At 34.4% G+C, this 20,006-nt stretch overlaps 1 protein-coding gene across 3 annotated transcripts in view; it reads right to left on the reverse strand.

Moving 5' to 3' along the window:
* The window catches only part of LOC132738972 (protogenin-like), a gene marked incomplete at its 5' end in the record, with an annotated part of 33,354 nt that extends 14,832 nt beyond the window's left edge, over nt 1-18,522 (reverse strand). For all 3 annotated transcript variants that reach the window (XM_060726604.1, XM_060726603.1, XM_060726602.1), the window contains 12 exon segments: nt 507-753; nt 1,908-2,093; nt 5,206-5,325; nt 5,768-5,962; nt 6,450-6,599; nt 7,409-7,546; nt 8,189-8,315; nt 12,272-12,426; nt 13,343-13,480; nt 15,292-15,423; nt 16,148-16,308; nt 18,378-18,522. In XM_060726604.1, the coding sequence (XP_060582587.1) occupies nt 507-753; nt 1,908-2,093; nt 5,206-5,325; nt 5,768-5,962; nt 6,450-6,599; nt 7,409-7,546; nt 8,189-8,315; nt 12,272-12,426; nt 13,343-13,480; nt 15,292-15,423; nt 16,148-16,308; nt 18,378-18,522 (1,894 nt within the window).
* Nucleotides 18,523-20,006: the final 1,484 nt, after the last annotated feature.

Genomic DNA, 20,006 nt, shown 5'->3' on the forward strand with positions numbered 1-20,006 from the left:
AAGAAGTTTAACAGGTAGGTCGAACAAAATACCAGCCATATACTTAAGCTACCTTGATTGTGATCTCATCCGTTGGCTACCTTCATTTGTTTGTAGGGTTTAAGTCACACCAACACAGCATAGGTCATATGGCGTCAGTCCAGCTTGCCTTCCCTGCAAAGTTTCAGACACGAACGATCACCCAATGAAGAACCACAGATGTCCCATAAGCGATCTGAATAGCTTCTTCGCATGAATGAGTTCGAAGTCCCTGTTGGGATTTGAACCCACAGCAGTAAGGGGCAGTGGTTTAAAGTCAAGAACCATAACAACTTGGCCAAAGATTCCCCTACCTTGATTGAAGTCTCACTTGTGGCTAGCTGACATAGATTAGCATAATAGCAACCTCAAACATAGGATAGATTAATAGCAGTCTGTAACATACTTAGTATAAACAGTTACCCGCCTCATAATCTTACAATATATAAGAAACAGTAATAGGACAGTAAACACAAAAATCAACGAACCTGTTGACAAATTTATAGTTAGTTGTTCCCACTTGCTGATACCTTACAGTAAAATACATAATTTCTATATCCGCCGTGGGTTCCTCCCATTCTAAACTAATGCTGTCAGGTGAGCGCGTTACGACATTCAGGTTTACGGGACCGGGTGCTTTTAATACGTCAAGGGAAGAGAACTCCTCTACAGCTTCCGACTTCAGGCCATTAATTGTGTGCACAACCACTTTCACTTCATAAACGGCATTCTTATCTGGAATACAGAATTTTTTTTTTTTATTTTGTTCGAAAATGATATCAAAAACAGCTTCGGACTTCAGGGCATTAATTGTGTGCACAACCACTTTCACTTTATAAACGGCATTCTTATCTGGAATACAAAATTTTTTTTTTTAACATTTTGTTCGAAAATGATTCCAAAAACAGCTTCGGACTTCAGGCCATTAATTGTGTGCACAACCACTTTCACTTTATAAACGGCATTCTTATCTGGAATACAAAAAAAATTGTTGTTTTTTTTACATTTTGTTCGAAAATGATTCCAAAAACAGCTTCAGACTTCAGGCCATAAATTGTGTGCACAACCACTTTCACTTCATAAACGGCATTCTTATCTGGTAAAACAAATATCTTTTTATATATATATTGTTCATTCAAAAATAGGGTGTCATTGTACTGGCAAATATCACACCTCTGAATTTTACTAGCTGTTTTTTGAATTTTACTAGCTGTTTTTTGTAAGCATTTTTGAATATATTGTTCATTCAAAAATAGGGTGTCATGGTACTGGCAAATATCACACCTCTGAATTTTACTAGCTGTTTTTTGTAAGCATTTTTGAATAGGGGTTTCACGTTTATCCCTATAATAGTGTAACGTTGGTTTTACCTAAAAAACCGGTTAGAAAATTCAATAATCGGTAACCAAGGTTAGTACTTGAATAAGGAGAGGAAAATTTTTGAATTGATTCTAAATATTAACTTAGATTTTTTATGACAAGATATGACAATTGTTTGTATTTTAGTTGTACTCAACAATGTATTTTTTCCCAATCCCAATATGTTAACCCTAGCGGAAAATAGTTATTCCATATTCGGATATGTTTTAATTATTTTGAGTACAACAAAATATGATCAAAATGTCATATCTTGTCATAAAGAAACAAAGTTAATGTTGAAAATCAAAGGATTTTATTAGTATGGTCGGTTTAACACGATTATTACGTCGCTGTTAAAACTTTTAGAATTTTTTTCTAACCATAACATCATGTGTGATTAATATTTGGCCACTTGGAGATAAACTGGTAATCACTGGAAGCCAGTTGGTCGACCAACGAGATTTGACCAAAGTAGGCATTTACAGCAAACAACCTTACAAACATAGCTATAAAATGAGCAAAGTTCTTACCTAACTGAGAGAAAATGGTATATCTTTGAATGGCTGCAAGAGTTTCCTTTTTCAGGATACTACGGGTGGGTATTTCCTCTAACTGTACTACAAACTGTTTGACCGAGAACATATCTGCGTAAGTCCAGGTCACATTGATAGCAGTGTTGTTGAGAGGTAAAATCTGCACATTTGGGGCGATTATATCTGCAACAATATCATAAAATTGACAAGATCATCGCATGTGGTGTTAAAATTCACAAGGGCAATGCATGTGGTGTTAAAATTTAGTCAAACTACATGTGGTGTTATAAAATTTAGTCAGGACCACATGCGGTGTCAAAATTTAGTTGGGATCGCATGTGGTGTTAAAATTCACCGGCGCACCGCATGTGATCCTCTGTTTAGGCCACCACCTATCAATTACATGTACCAATTTTTTAAGTTAAAGTATTTTAAGTCAAAAAGGGACATAACTAATAATAAAATTTCCCTTCCCTGATTATTCCCCTTGTCTTACAATTGTGGCTTGTCATCAAATTTGTTATGAAACCTTTTAAACATGTTTGAATAAAGGGCTTTATAATAACAGCTGTCAACAGACAGCTTCAAGAACTATTCTCAATGCTTAATAGTGAAACAAGAACCTGGATAATGTAGAATTTTCTTTGATTAAAAAGGGGTCATAATTCTGTCAAAACCCATGTTAAAGTTATGGGCTTTAAAAAGTGACTTCTTATAATGCTCTCAATAAGCCAGTGAAGTTTAAACCCATTCCCTGCAGTAGGTTTCATGTTAATCAAAAAGGGCCATAATTCTATCAAAATCTGTGTTAAGAGTAATGGGCCTTGAAAACTGACCTCCTATGTTGCTCTGAAATAAGCGAGTGATGTTTCAACCCATTTCCTTAAGAAGTTTTTTTTACTTTATTTATTTATTTTGTTTAGAATGAGATAAGGTTCATATATAACCTTATATCTATGTGTGTGTCAATCTATCAATGATGAATCACCATCATCAAGCTAATTTACTTTACAGCAACTAAATCATGCTATTTTTATAACCGTGAACAATGCACATGTATTCAACCGTCAGATGTTGTTTTGTTACAACTTTTCAGTTCATTAACACAATGCATTGGCATTTAATTGAACCCTGTTATCGTAATTGGAAAATCTGCATGTTGCGTTATGTTTTGTACACTGTGACAGCTGTAGGTAAAAACTTCTATAAATCTTATATATGGATAAAAGTGTAAAAATAATGCTTTAGAAAATGAAGATAATGAGCACTATTTTATGGATATGTTTTTCCTTCCTTTCAAGTATGTGAGCAAAGTATTGTTCTGTTTTTTTCTTAAATCATTCTTTCAAATTGAAACCATGGTAGAGGGCAAAGTAACCACCTCTTAATGCCATTGGGGATTTTTTTCTTTTTTGTTGTTTTTTTGTTTGGGGCAAGGGGGTGTGGAGGGGTTTTTGGTGTTGTACTTTTGAGGGGGGGGGGGATGTTGTTTTTCTTCTTTTTTTAAAAATTTAATGTTTTTTGGTTGTTTTCTTCCTTCTTCCTTTTTTTGTATGTTTTGTTTTGGTTTTTGGTTTAGAAAAACAATGGTTCAGATATAACCTTATATTTATATGGGCCCAGTTAAAACTGTGTCAATTTATCAATGATGACAGTATTTATGTGGGCCCAGTTAAATATGTGTCAATCTTTCAATCCAAGCTGAATCACCATCATCAAGCTAATTTACTTTACAGCAACTAAATCATGTTATTTTTATAACCGTGAACAATGCACATGTATTCAACCATCAGATGTTGTTTTGATACAACTTTTCAGTTCATTAACACAATGCATTGGCATTTAATTGAACCCTGTTATCGTAATTGGAAAATCTGCATGTTGCGTTATGTTTTGTACAACTGTGACAGCTGTAGGTAAAAACTTCTATAAATCTTATATATGGATAAAAGTGTAAAAATAATGCTTAAGAAAATGAACATAATAAGCACTATTTTATGGATATGTTTTTCCTTCCTTTCAAATATGTGAGCAAAGTATTGTTTTTTGTTTTTGTTTTTTTCTTAAACCATTCTTTCATAATGAAACCATGGTAGAGGGCAATGTAACCACCTCTTAAAGCCATTGGGGATTTTTTTCTTGTTTTTTGTTTTTGTTTTTTGGAGGGGGCAGGGGGTTTGGAGGGTTTTTTGGTGTTGTTTATTTTTGGGGGGAAGGGGGTGTTGTTTTTCTTCTTCTTTTTTTTTTAAATTTATTGTTTTTCGGTTGTTTTTTTCCTTCTTCCTTTTTATGTGTGTTTTGTTTTGGTTTTTGGTTTAGAAAGAGAAATGGTTCAGATATAACCTTATATCTATGTGGGCCCAGTTAAAAAAGTGTCAATCTATCAATGATGACAGTATCTATGTGGGCCTAGTTAAATATGTGTCAATCTGTCAATCCAAGCTGAATCACCATCATCAAGCTAATTTACTTTCCAGCAACTAGATCATGTTATGTTTATAACCGTGAACAATGCACATGTATTCAACCATCAGATGTTGTTTTGTTACAACTTTTTAGTTCATTAACACAATGCATTGGCATTTAAATGAACCCCGTTATATTAATTGGAAAATCTGCATATTGCGTTATGTTTTGTACACTGTGACAGCTGTAGGTAAAAACTTCTATAAATCTTATATATATATGGATAAAAGTGTAAAATAATGCTTTAGAAAATGAACATAATGAGCACTATTTTATGGATATGTTTTTCCTTCCTTTCAAGTATGTGAGAAAAGTATTGTTCTGTTTTTTTCTTAAACCATTCTTTCAACATGAAACTATGGTAGATGGTAAAGTAACCACACCTTCAAGCCGTTGGGGATTTTTTTTTTTTTGGGGGGGGGGGGGGGGGGGGGGGGAGATCTCTTGTTGCCGTTTTTTCGAGGGGGCGGAGGGTTTGTGTTTTTTTTGTTTTCTTTTGAAATTTTTTTTTTCCTTTTTGGGTGTGTGCAAGAGGGGGGAGGGGTGAGAGATATTTTTAGAAGATCGGGATACCTATTGTCTGCTTTACTAATTTACCAGTAGAATTAAAGACATAGAGGGGTTCTTTATTGTTCATGTATATTATTGACGGAAATTTTCATTTTCCACCTTAATTCTTTTGATTTGACAATAATTTGAAATAATTTATCTAAAAATAGCATATTTAACCTGTAGAAAAGCTGAAGTCTGCTTTAAATAAACCTAGTCTTATTTCAAACAATATAAAAACATATAAAGAACTTTATTTTAACCGAAATAGAATACTTACAGGAATCACTGAGGGTAGTCACTGATACCCAAGGCCACAATTCCTCCGGAAAACGCTCCCTGAAGCCCACAGATGTGCCAGCTAGCATCCTTACCTCATACTCAGTCTCTGGTTCAAGACCTGAAAAATTCATAACAAATTAATATCAATTTTTTTTTACATTTTAATCAATGAAAATTAACAAATTAATCAGCATATGCTTGTATGCATTATCACCATCACACATTACCCTTTACCTGCTACTTATCGTAAATGGACTTGCCCATCTTTCAATCCGGACTAAACCATTCATCATTTTTAGGGAAAAATTTCTTAATTACAACTGACTGAATAGCAAAAAAAGTGTTGACCAAAATCAATTAAGTTTTCATATACTTACACAACTGAAATGTGGGTCATTTATTTGGCTCATCAATAACATCAAGCGTTTTTATAAAAGTCCATTCACCACTTCTTTAAAATATTCCTTCTATCTTTAATTTTAGAATGATTAGGCAAAGAAACTGGCATAAAATTTTGAGTACCGATATTTAGACATAGCATCAAATCTAATAACGAATACCTGTTATCAAATGTGAGGTAGCGGTGCCACTGATTCCCGTCTTTATAACTTCAGTGGAAGGGGAACCACTCTGTCGCACGAAGATCTGATACTGTGTGATGATCCCATTGTTGTACTTTACCGGCAACGGTTGCCACGTGACTTCAATGGCTCGAACTTGAGGCTCGAGTGTCACCATAGGCGGTCTGCTGGGCTCTACAAAATAACAATAACTGTTAATACTCATTTGTTAATATTTACAAGAAATGACATATTCGACAAACTGATGTACTAACAAACAATTATGTTGACATATTTATCATTCGACCGATGTAATCTGGAAAATCTGTAGGCGTATGTCCTACGTGATGATAGTTCAACCTCGGTTGGCTTGAACTACCGATCTCTCGAACAAATTTTGCATGGGGGCTCCAAGTTCGAGCAAACAAAATTTGACTGTAAATTAACATGATAAATTTTTTTTCTACATTTCACACGAATCCCTCGCTTCCATACATTGTTTTAGGTACCACCACCAATTTTCTTTAAGCAAGCTGGATAGCTTTATTCCATGAAAGAATCTTAGTCAGTCTTTATCTTAGTCCGATTCGAACAAACTGCTACAAAGAGTAAGTGATTTGAAGTCAAACACCTTGACCACCCTAGCTTGACCCTGGTCATAAAAAGAAAAGATTGAACTTACTGTCCTCAGCAGTTCTAACAACAAGATTTTCTGAGGCTGGACCCTGGCCTGTACTCGAGTAGGCCGTTACATAGATGATGTAATTTGAATATGGGGATAAATTTTCCAAAGATATCTCCGTCCGAGTTGTCACGACTTCGTCTCTAGGTCCTGAAATAAACAAAAGAAATAAGATTTTATATAGTATGACGACAAATAAAATACATTATGCCAATCCAAGAGTGTATAGTGAGTGAACAGGTGAATGTCAAAGTAAGTTTACATAATTATTACATAATTTCCTATCAATTTTATAATTTACTTCACACATAAATAACTTATGGTGACCAAGGAAATTTATATGTAATGTTCAATTTATAATACTAGTAAGCGTCGGGCAGTCTTTTTATGATCAAGACAGATCTATATTTGAGCCGCGTCATGACAAAACCAACATAGTGCGTTTGGGACCAGCATGGATCCAGACCAGCCTGCAACTCCACGCAGTCTGATCAGGATCAATGCTGTTTGCTTACCAACACTATTACAAGTAGTGAAACTGATAGCGAACAGCAAGGATCAAGATCAGACTGTGCGGATGCGCAGGCTGGTCTGGATCCATGCTGGTCACAAACGCATTGTGTTGGTTTTGTCGTGACGCGGCTCATTTTATCTTAATTAACTGTTGGTCCATTACCATTTAACTGTCCATCTTTTGACATAGATATAGTCAATTCAGCTCAACTTGATAGTGAAAATATCATCATAATGTCACATTAAGTATGTGTATGAAATACGCAGACATTGATTTAAAGCTGCATATCAACATGTCCTGTAAAATCTAAATTTTTTGGAACTCCATAACAAAACAATTAAATTATAAATTATTTCCTTTGCTATTTACCAGAATTATTTCGATCAGAAAACGAAAGTAATATCACATTCGTATGAAAACATAATAACATAACTAAATAACATACCACCGTCCCTTCTATAGTGAACTGTATATGCAAGAATTCTATGATTAGTGGCTGCCTCAGCTGGTTGCCATGTCAACAAAATGGAAGTACTGGTCACGTCAACAGCCGTCAAGTTTGTAGGCTTATTTGGCGAGTGTTCTGAAAAAAATAAGATAATACTAATTAGTAAGTGATAAATAATCATAGCAATGAGGTTAATAATGCCCAGCTATTTAATTTAGCTAATCCATATTTAATTTTTGTTTCGGTCCTGGAAATTAATCATTCAAAAGCAATAATATTATTTGTTGCTTAAGAAATAAACAGTCAGGGCTCATTAAGACATTTTTTATTTTAGACAATGTCTAAAGTTGTTGAAATATGGTTTTGATGCCTGCAGAATTTCTTGGCCATGTTATGCTGCTTTTTTTCAAATTAAAATAAAATCACACAAATTTTACCAGGGTTACTCCCGAACACTTGCAATGATTCAAATTTTTTACCCATCACTCTACAAGTGACCGGAAAATAATCGTTAATGATTTCTGAATCAGCCTTGGACACAACATTAATGACCATAACAGTCCATGTCGGAGACAAATTGTCAGACTGAGAGTAAAAATTTCACCTCAGGATCGCACCAGTGACCCCTGGATTATAAATGTAATGCTCTCCGTATCAAACTAAGAGGTCGGACAACCTAATAGATGTCACATGTTAAAACCATGACAAATTTTATAACTATCTTAAGTAAAATATATACAACTATATGTATATTTTGTAACAATAACGATGACGTACCTTGTTTGAAGACTTGTACTCGTGTAAGTGCCGACACTGATCCGGCCTCGTTACTGGCTACACACTGATAATATCCCGAGTTATACTGCTGACTCAATGTAATGGCTAGCTGATTCTCTTTTGGATTCTGTAAAAAATATAATTGTGCAATACAATTTGTTTACTTAAACTCTTACTTTGTTATTTCATATACAAATGCCGCTTTTAAAACTCCATAGAAATAGTATTGGACGGCCATGCATACATCTTCATGTGACGTCATTTGCATTTTACAAACATAGTGTAAAGACAAGCTCATTGTTAGCGTTACACTATAGGCATGTGTACATCAACGGAAAATGATTCTTTTATATTTTGAACAGTATTTTGGGTATGCCATAGATAGAATTTTATATTCGTGTAGGCTCAATACTTAATTTATTGAACTCAGAGGCTCGAATAATATAAATTTATTCAATTCATTCAATAAATCCAGTATTGAACTTAAACTCACTTTTTACATAAAATTAACTGCTTACATAAAATTATGTCATTTTGTGTTTTTTTCCTTCTGCATATAATGTAAAGTACAGTACGCTCACCGCGGGTTTTGCTTTTTCCGCGATACCACCGCGGACGATTTTTTTTTATCGCGGACAAACGCGGGGGTTCGTCCGCGATGAGAAGCCTAATTTCCCCGCGATCCCCGGTGTTCAGTTGTTTCCACCGCGGACAAAATTCTGACGACCGTTCTTCATTTATCGATAAAATCAGTCACCCGTTTCCCGCGGGGGAACGCCATGGTCAGTTGGTCAGTATAAATTAACCTCCAAAAATAATAGACGTTTTATTATTTTTTAACGTCATCTTTTTTACATTAAATGCGACTCTTGTCGCGTTGACTGTCTTAAGGAAGACATTTTACAGTGTAGAAAGTTATGATTTAGACAATTTATGACTACAGCTATTGCTAGATTTTTTTCTGAGAATGAGATAACTGTCGAATATGTTTATATAAATCTTTAATTTAGATTAACTAGCCAATGAAAAACATTTGCTCCATTAGGTAATTTTGAGAACAACTCGGAACTTCAAAGCATTTTCAATTTATAGTAACAAACAATACATATAATACATTAAAGAAAGCACATGTGATGCGACTTTCACACGTCTAAAATGCATCTTTGTTTGAACAGACAACGAAAAGCTTGTTTATTATTCCAGCGCTCTTGATGTATAATAAGCACCAAACGCGTTAAAAACAAATTCCGCACCCATTAAAAAAATAATAATTAGGCTGCCTTTTATAAATTATAAAATTACATTTTTATCCTCGGAATTAATTTCAATGAAAACTTAATATAATAAATACAAGAAAGCAAAGACAATTACGTTCAATTGTATGTACTTAAAACTACATGTTGTCTACAAATACTATTATTCCTATGAACAATAATATCTTAAGATAAAATTAAAATGAAATATTTTTAACTTGAAAATCGGTTGATGGAAGTTCTTAGAAAATAACTGCCATGTGCTCGTTTGCCTTATATACATGTATGTACATGCATACTGTTCATAATAAAATAACAAAAGTATAACGTCAAGTTTAACAAAATTCTGCAAAAAAAATCTATAAAAAAATAAAAAAGAACAAGCAAACAAACTACTAAAACAACAAGAGGGCCATGATGGCCCTGAGGTCGCTCACCTGCATATAGCCCCCCCCCCCCGGCCAATTTTTACCCAAGGGCTTTTATTTGAACAGACTTGGTAGACACCCATAAGAAGATGTTTCATGCAAAACATCTAAGTTCTAGCTCATTGGGTTTTTTAAAAGAAGATTTTTTAAGTTTTTACAATACACATATAGTTAAAAACAATGACACCCCTCGGACAGGGCCAGTTTTGACCCACGGGCTTTTATTTGAACAAACTTTGTAGATATTTACTTAAAGATGTTTCATGCTTAATATCTAAAAACTCTAGCTATTTGGGTTTTTTCAAAGAAGATTTTCAAGTTTTTGCTATACACATATAAGGAAAATCAATGACCCCCGGGGCGGGGCCAGTTTTGACCCCAGGGCTTTTATTTGAACATACTTGGTAGACACCCATTAGAACATGTCTCATGCTAAATATCTTAGCTCTAGCTCTTTGGGTTCTTTAAAAGAAGATTTTTTAAGTTTTTACTAAATGCATATAGGGAAAATCAATGACGCCCTGGGGCGGGGCCAATTTTGACCCCAGTGCTTTTATTTGAACAAACTTGGTAGACATTCACTAGAAGATGTTTCATGCCAAATATCTAAGCTCTAGCTCTTACGGTTCTTTAAAAGAAGATTTTTTAAGTTTTTACTATATGCATATAGGGAAAATCAATGACCCCCCGGGGCGGGGCCAATTTTGACCACAGGGCTTTTATTTGAACAAACTTGGTAGACACTCACTAGAAGATGTTTCATGCCAAATATCTTAGATCTAGCTCTTTGGGTTCTTTAAAAGAAGATTTTTTAAGCTTTTACTATATGCATATAGGGAAAATCAATGACCCCGGGGCGGGGCCAATTTTGACCCCAGGGCTTTTATTTGAACAAACTTGGTAGACACTCACTAGAAGATGTTTCATGCCAAATATCTTAGATCTAGCTCTTACGGTTCTTTAAAAGAAGATTTTTTAAGTTTTTACTATATGCATATAGGGAAAATCAATGACCCCGGGGCGGGGCCAATTTGGACCCCAGGGCTTTTATTTGAACAAACTTGGTAGATACTCACTAGAAGATGTTTCATGCCAAATATCTTAGCTCTAGCTCTTACGGTTCTTTAAAAAAAGATTTTTTAAGTTTTTTACTATATGCATTATAGGTAAAATCAATGACCCCTGGGGCGGGGCCAATTTTGACCCCAGGGCTTTTATTTGAACAAATTTGGTAGACACTCATTAGAAGATGTTTCATGCCAAATATCTTAAGCTCTTAGCTCTTAGGGTTGTTTAAAAGAAGATATTTAAAGATTTTTCTTTCGGTTGCCATGGCAACCAGAGTTCTGCATGGAATTAAATTCTTTGAACAATTTTTAAAGGTGACCACCAAAGGAACATTCCTGTGAAGTTTGGATGAAATTGGCTCAGTGGTTTATGAGGAGATGTCATTTAAAGCAAAAGTTTACGGACGGACGACGGACGACAGACGGACGACGGACGGACGGACGGACGGACGCCGGACGAAAAGCGATCACAAAAGCTCACCCTGTCACTTTGTGACAGGTGAGCTAAAAATGAAAATAAACTTCAACAGTTGATACAAACTTCAAAACATATACATTACGCTCACACCTGTAACAGAAACAGTAAAACGCATCTGACAATTGAAGGAGACGTCCTGGAATATTGCCTGAATAAAATTGTTGAGGGTTACGTTTTCAAAGTTTTTAAATAAGAAACAAAAGCTGGCATATAAATTGTTGTAGTATCTTTTTCATAAATGTCATATGCCGAATTTTTCATTATTTGACTTCAAGTTTCTCACTACCATGAAGCTGCGACGACAATGATTTATCTTGATGTCGAATACATATATACATATACACTACCCAACACAATAACAAGAAGAAGAACAACAAGAAAAACACTGCATTTGTACATGTACTTTTATTACAACAAAAAAGAAAGAAAACAAACAAATTTTACATATAGTTACATGTATATGTACAGTACATGTTACAGTACATGTACGTACGTATACTGATGTTTAAATACAGTAATTAATTTTTAAAATTTAAGGTTTCCACCGCGTTGACCGGTGTTTGACCGCCGCGTTCCTCCGCAATTTACCACTGCGTTCCGCGGGGGAAACGGTTTCAGCCGCCGATTTATGTCCGCGGTGGTGAAAATTTTCTGTCCGCGGGGTCACGCGGACAATATCTGAGCAAATTTTCGTCCGCGGTAAACCTCATCCGCGGGGTCACGCGGGTTTTGAAAAAGTCGCGCTGAGCGTACTGTAAGCTACAAATACTGAACATTCTTGATACTACATTATAATTACAACCTCTGATAACTGTAGCATGGACTCAATTCATTGGCTGGACCCCGACTTCACGTACCTTGTAGTTATAATTGTTGTTAAAATCAATTTTCTCGCCATCTTTATACCATGTAATTCTTGGTTTGGGATCACCATCAGCGTGACACTCCATGTAGATCCACTGTGCCATCGGAACTCTCTGACCCGATGTAAGATCCGTTATCACCGGCTTTCCTGTTGAAACAAAGCCGAACAAATTAATTTTTTCATGATCTTTACCAAATCAAATATCTTAATATACAGACATAATATACAGCTTTTAAGGTAGCCTTACTGTAATGCTTGCCCGCTAAAAATTTCTTCTAACATCAGCCAATAAGGTAGTCAGCCAATAAGGTAGTCAGCCAATAAGGTAGTGTTACTTTAATGCTTGCCCGCTAAAAATTTCTTCTAACATCAGCCAATAAGGTAGTCAGCCAATAAGGTAGTCAGCCAATAAGGTAGTGTTACTTTAATGCTTGCCCGCTAAAAATTTCTTCTAACATCAGCCAATAAGGTAGTCAGCCAATAAGGTAGTCAGCCAATAAGGTAGTGTTACTTTAATGCTTGCCCGCTAAAAATTTCTTCTAACATCAGCCAATAAGGTAGTCAGCCAATAAGGTAGTCAGCCAATAAGGTAGTCAGCCAATAAGGTAGTCTTACTTTAATGCTTGCCCGCCAAAAAGATTCTAACATCCGACATTGTCGAAAAAAATCGGTCTTTTCCAGAAAGTTATTTTTCACAATTTTCGGTATTCAATAAATCTTAACCGTTTATAACCTGAATTTAGTACATATCAATAAGGAATGAGTGATTGTAAATAATCTAATACCCAAGATTTTGATAACATATCGTTATGGAAATAACAGATTCGCTACGCTATTATCCAATGTTAGAATTTTTTGGCACGAAAACATTTACAGTAACACTACCTTAACCTATACAAAACCATCATTTTAAGAGAAACTTTTTAAAGCTTATAGACAAGCAAAAAAAAACAGTCCAACCTGTGTAAAAGATCATTTTCAAATAAAGACCAACCTGCAAATACAGACCACTCTAGACATAATCTTCAATAATAAGGAAATGTAGGCAAACAAACATACTTACTTATTACATTAAGCATCATCGGGGATCTTACGTTCCCGGCGACACATTCATATTTTCCGCTATCTGATTTTTCCGTCTCGACAAAACGGAGATTGTTCCCGATTCGCTCTATACGGCTGCTTTCTTTGACCAGTTGTTCTAAAAATATAAATAATACAATTAGATAATAATGTTTAAACTCTTAAAGAAGCTGCACCTTGGAGGTTCAAAATCCTAAAATTACAAACATAAAATGTGAAATTCTCGGATAGATCAATAGGGGGAAAAGTTACAGTGGTCGCTAAAGACAAAAGTCGCTAATACAAGTGATCGCATGGGCAAGTTAGACTACATATGCTGTTTATGCAATACTTAGCCCGATTTTTGTTTATAACCTTCTATGCTAATGCTTAAATTTAGAATTGTTATTCTGGAAACTAATCGTTATCAAATTGTAAATGTATCTCAATGATGTTTCGTCACATGATAGCATTTCTAATAACTCAAGGCTATGTAAATATTTCATAACAAACATGAAAAAAAAAAAAACAAATTTATGACTAATTTAGATAAATATTTTTTTTTTGTTTTTTTTTTAAGTATTCATATAGAAAATGTCTATTTTAAAATATCAGGAGAAAATACAGCACTAAATCAAACTTATCCCCCCCCCATCTCCAATTTCTTTCAATACCAGTTTTTTTTTCTCTTTTCTCCAATTACTCCAAGACTACAACATTCTTTCGATTGTGAGAGGACAGGTTTCTTCCAACAAAAGATAAATTACAAAAAAAAAATCCACTGATAATTTTAAATCTAATTATAATATAATATAATGTTTCTTCATTTTCAGGATTGAAATGAACAAAAATCCAAACTTGTTTGTTTGAGACTAATTTAAGATTTTTTTCTTTCCTTATTATATATCAATTTTTTTTCATGTCACTGTGACACTGTTTTATGTCACTCTGACACTGTTTTATGTCACTTTGACACTGTTTTATGTCACTGTGAAACTGTTTTATGTCACTGTGAAACTGTTTTATGTCACTGTCACACTGTTCTATGTCAATTAGCACTGTTTTATGTCACTGAAACACAATTTTATGTCATTTAGACCCCTTTTCATGTCACTGTCTCATATCTTATTGACATTGTTTTATATCACTGTTTTTTTTCACTGAGACACTTCTTGATGTCACTGTAACACTGTTCTATGTCACTGAGACACTTTTTTTATGTCACTATGACACTGTTTCATATCACTTTGACACTGTTTAATGTCACTGTGACACTGTTTTATGTCACGGTGTCACTATTTTATATCACTATGACACTGTTTTTTGTCACTATGACACTGTTTTATATCATTTTGACAGTGTTTTACGTCACTGTGACACTGTTTTAAGTCACTGTGACACTGTTTTATGTCACCTTTGGACACTGTTTTTATTTTACTGTGACACTGTTTTATGTCACCTTTGGACACTGTTTTTATTTTACTGTGACACTGTTTTATGTCACGGTGTCACTATTTTATATCACTATGACACTGTTTTTTGTCACTATGACACTGTTTTATGTCACTTTGTCACTGTTCAATGTCACTGTGACACTGTTTATTATCACTGTGACAGGTTTTTTATGTCACTGTGACACTGTTTTAGGTCACTGTGACACTGTTTTATGTCACTGTGACACTGTTTTATATCATTTTGACAGTGTTTTATGTCACTATGACACTGTTTTATGTCACTTTGACACTGTCTTATGTCACTATGACACTGTTTTATGTCACTTTGTCACTGTTCAATGTCACTGTGACACTGTTTATTATCACATGTCACACTGATTTATATCACTGTGACAGGTTTTTTATGTCATTGTGACACTGTTTTATGTCACTGTAACACTGTTTTACATCACTATATATATAATAACATTTTTCAGATAATAATGAAAGGACTCACTGTTGTCCCCCTTCCTCCATTCAACTTTACCAGTGTAACCCTGAACGAGGCATTCAAGAAGCGCCGGTTTTCTTACAAGGACTGTCGTATTCTTCGTACTTGAGAATATCTTGATCTCCTTGCCGACACGATCTGAAATGAAAGACAAAAATAGTTTTATTTCTTTTGTTGTTTGCTTTTTATTATTATACTTAGCCTGTTTCGAAACAGGGTTTCAATCATTCACTTGCCAATAGTTTGTGACAGCACTTTACATCTGCATTCAATCCAGTTCCAATGCATTTCTTTACAGGTTGGAGAAGCAACCCTGCCCTTAATTTTGGGGAAAAATTACTTGGAATAGTTGCAAAAGGGGACGAAAAAGCTTGATGTAAATTCAGTTTTTGGGGAAAACTGCATGATTTTAAAGAAATTTTCATTGGGGAAGCAGTCCACTATAACCTGTCAGATCTTTATAATTAATACTATATAGCAATACGAGTTGTGACCCTAGAAATAACACATACCTGGTACCACTCGGGTTATATAATTACAAGCAACCTTTGACATATGGCCATATAACCTGTCACGATCTTTATAATATGAAGCAATACGAGTTGCGACCCTAGAAATAACATATACCCGGTACCGCTCAGGTTATATAATTACAAACAACCTTTGATATATGGCCATATAACCTGTTACGATCTTTATAATATATAGCAATACGAGTTGCGAACCTAGAAATAACATATACCCGGTTCAGCTCGGTTATATAAAACAAACAACTATTTATATACCCCATATAACCTGTCAAAGATCTTTATAACTTATAATATATAGCAATACAAATTGCTACCCTAGAAAAAATACGTACCCGGTACGACTGTTAATTCCGCTTCTTCGCTGTATTTGACATCAATATCATGACCTGGTAATTCGTGCAGTAGACCCTGAGTAGCGTAACATCTATAGACACCCGCATCTGTTTCTATGACACCCGTGATTTGTAATATACCTGAGTTTAATACTAAATACCTGAAATTCAGAAGTAATCATGTATTATTACTATATATAAATGCTGAATTATGAAATTCAGAAGTAATTATACAAATGCTGAATTATGAAATTCAGTTGTGTGATTATATAAATGATGCATAATGAAATTCAGAGGTAATTATTCATAAATAAATGCTGAATTTGTGAAATTTAGAAGTAATTCTGCATATATAAATGATGAATTATGAAATGAAATTCAGAAGAAATTCTGCATATATAAATGATGAATTATGAAATGAAATTCAGAAGTAATTATGCATTTATATATATGCTGAAATATGATATGAAATTCAGAAGTAATTATATAAATTCTGAATAATGAAATTCAGAAGTATTTATGCATAATTATATGAAGCTGAATTTATATGAAATTCAGAAGTACATATATTTAAGCGTATACAAATGCTGAAGTATGAAATTTCGAAGTAATTATGCATATATAACTGCTGAATTATGAAATTCAGACGTAGTTATGCATATATAAATGCTGAATTATGAAATACATATATAAATGCAGTAGACTGTTTTGGTCACAGTAACCTTGACCTTCAGTATGGCCACATTAGCAGTACAGCTTACCAAAGAGTAGATCTATGTCAGTCAGTAAATACTTTCAAGTTTTCCCCTTTTATTGATGAATTTTTATGACCAGATGACCATTTTTATCATTAACCCTTTACCTCATAATATACGGAAACAACGCACTTTCGACCCCCCCCCCCCTTTTAGTCCTGAAATAGTGAAAAATTGTCCTATTTGGGCCCCAAACACATGTTTTCATTTGAGAAATGTTGCTAAAAAAAGTTAGCACTCTTTCGGCGCCACCCCCCACATACAAAAGATACATCAGGGGGTTGCCAGAAGGGGGATGTGCCCCATTCTGTTTGGGGGGTTTGAAGGAGTCGCCCTCATCGCCAAGAAAATTTTGGACTTGTGAGAGGCTAAAAATGACCCCAGGTCGATCATAAGGTAACGTGTAACCAACACTGAAAAGCCTTTGACTCTATCTCAATCCCTTGAGAAGTTGCAGCACTTTGAAATCAATTTTGATGGAAAAAATCGAGGCAAAATAGTGATTTTTGGCAATTTTGAGATGTCCCCTTGTTGCCATGGTAACAGGAAATTTAAGACTGAGCATGTTGTTACAAAGGCAATGGTCAAGTCAACAATTGTGCCAAGTTTGATTAGTATTGAAGCATTTTTCATAGTTTCATAGCAGTTTGAACTTGTAACAGGAGGCTTTTCAGTGAAAACGGCCATTTTTCACAATAATTAAAAATTTTATGCTCATGAGGGAAAGGATTAAAAGTGGTAAGGGGTTTATGGTTGGAATTTACAATCGGAGCCTAGCATAGATCTAAATCTTTGTTAAAACAAGTGTTACATAATCTGACACTTAAATCATTCTGAAGAGCTCTTTAAGCCCATTTGTTTTGACAAAATATCAATCATTATCTAAGCCTCAAAGCTTCACCTTTTTAATTTTAACCCCCCCCCCACCCCGCCTTTTTATTCATAAATCATTCATTACTAAACCATAGGTTAATATTTCCTAGTACAATAAAATATATGACAGTCACAGAGAAATAAACTTCAAATATCAATGACTTTAAGATTTAATACAAGACGTAACACGAGTCATGAATGAAATAATCGCTAAAATAACAATTGGAATTAAAATTGGAAAGTGCAGTTATCACTCTACCATATTTTACAAATACAATATGTACATAATTTTCTTCTGTTGAAATTCTTCAATGAATGAAAAATATTTGAAAATCATGCAAATTCCCTTCCTTCCTACCACCGCCCTCTTTCCCCCCCCCCCCCCCCCACCACCCGCATGGACCCTGGTCTGAGGAATACCCCATAAATTGCCCGAGAATACCTCATACCATATTTAATATAATTTAAATTTTGCCTGAGAATACGACATACATATAAGTATATAATTTAATTTACATATATATAAATGCTGAATATATCTATCAATTTTGCCTATTAAAGTAGACCAATGCACATATAAGTATATAATTAAAGAAACATACCTATCATTTTGAGGTAGAACAGTTTTATCGCGCTGCCATTCGTACATGGCCGGTGGAATGGCCTGAATTTGGCACTGGAACCTGGCTACACCGCCAATAGGCACGGTCTGTGGCTGAGGCTCTATAATAAACTTCTTCTCCATCCCTGAAACATAAAAATACATTTATTTTACAACTATTATAGCAACAAGAATGAAATTTCTTTTCCTATTGTCCAAAATATGATATTGGACTGTTCCAAAAGCTGATATTACACTGTTCCAAAAACTAATATTGGACTGTTCCAAAAACTGATATTAGACTGTTGAGTGTTCCAAAAACTGATATTGGACTGTTCCAAAAACTGATATTGGACTTTTCCAAAAACTGATACTGGACTGTTTCAAAAACTGATATTAGACTGTTCCAAAAACTGATATTGGACTATTCCAAGTGCATTCAAAAAGAGGAAAACATAATTAGCTCTAGCTCACTCTCACAGTAAAATACCATTCATATAACATGGCGACCTTGGAAGTAGATCTAGCTTAATTCTAAAGAATTAATGAATGAAAATCTTGCTAGCAATTATATTATTCAAACAAGAGCACAGCAAAGGCTGTGCAATATACGCCCAAATGTTTTGTTTTTTTTGTTTTTTGAGTAATCAAAATCTTTCAGTAAAGGTAAAGACCCAATCAAGAAACATGTCTGTACAATGATCCTTATGATATTACTTTTTGCCAAATAGTTTCAAGTTCCTTCAACCAGTTCAAAGGATATAGACCGGCAACGAAAACTGCTAACAGACCAACGGACGACCAGGTGCATAACAAAGTAATGGTGAAATTTTTTTAGATGGAGAATTAAAACATTTTCTATATGTATAAAATTAAACATCTAACATGATTGTGGTAAAATATTCGTTGTTTTTTTTTTTCTAATTGAACAGGGATGTTACCATTTAAATCCAACAAGGAAGCATTTTCACCTAGTAAAGTTAAACTAGGGTCAAATATATAAACTACATTATAAATTTTAACCACCTAAGTTATTACTGTGATCAAAGTTTACTATATATTGTAACACTTCACTTGTAACTTAACAGTACTGGGTGTTGAATCTTGCCCAGATAAAAACATTCATTATCCCTTAAGTCAAATCTGTCCTCAACAGGCTTTACTAGAATGGCTACGGGTCAGAAAATACAGGCCACAAAGTCACGAAATTATACAGGGATCAAGGGGCACACAACTTTCATCATAGTTCAAAGAGGATGGGTCATTTCATATTTTGGAGGGTTATAATTATATAGATTTTGATTAAGATTTTCTACTTTTTATGTTGATTTATCATTTTAACACCTTTTTTGCTCATATCTTTGCAAGGAGTCCATCTAACAGGCTTTCCTGGATAACTAAAACCAGTTATTTACCCATATTCCAGCAAGTTAACCTACTTAAATATATCCAAGATATCTTTAATCAGCAATGACAGAACAAATGACCATATTACCACTTAATGTTCAGGATCAAACAGTCACAGAAAAAAAATTTTCGCCTCTCTCAAGGATCAGACCTGTGACCCCTAGATTACATATCCAATTGCTGTGGCCTATTAAGCTGAGCAAGCGGTAAATACAATAGTGCA

The sequence above is a fragment of the Ruditapes philippinarum genome, unplaced genomic scaffold (assembly GCF_026571515.1).
Source record: "Ruditapes philippinarum isolate M1 unplaced genomic scaffold, ASM2657151v2 ctg3348_1_1_1_1, whole genome shotgun sequence".
In the NCBI taxonomy this organism is placed as follows: Eukaryota; Metazoa; Mollusca; class Bivalvia; order Venerida; family Veneridae; genus Ruditapes; species Ruditapes philippinarum.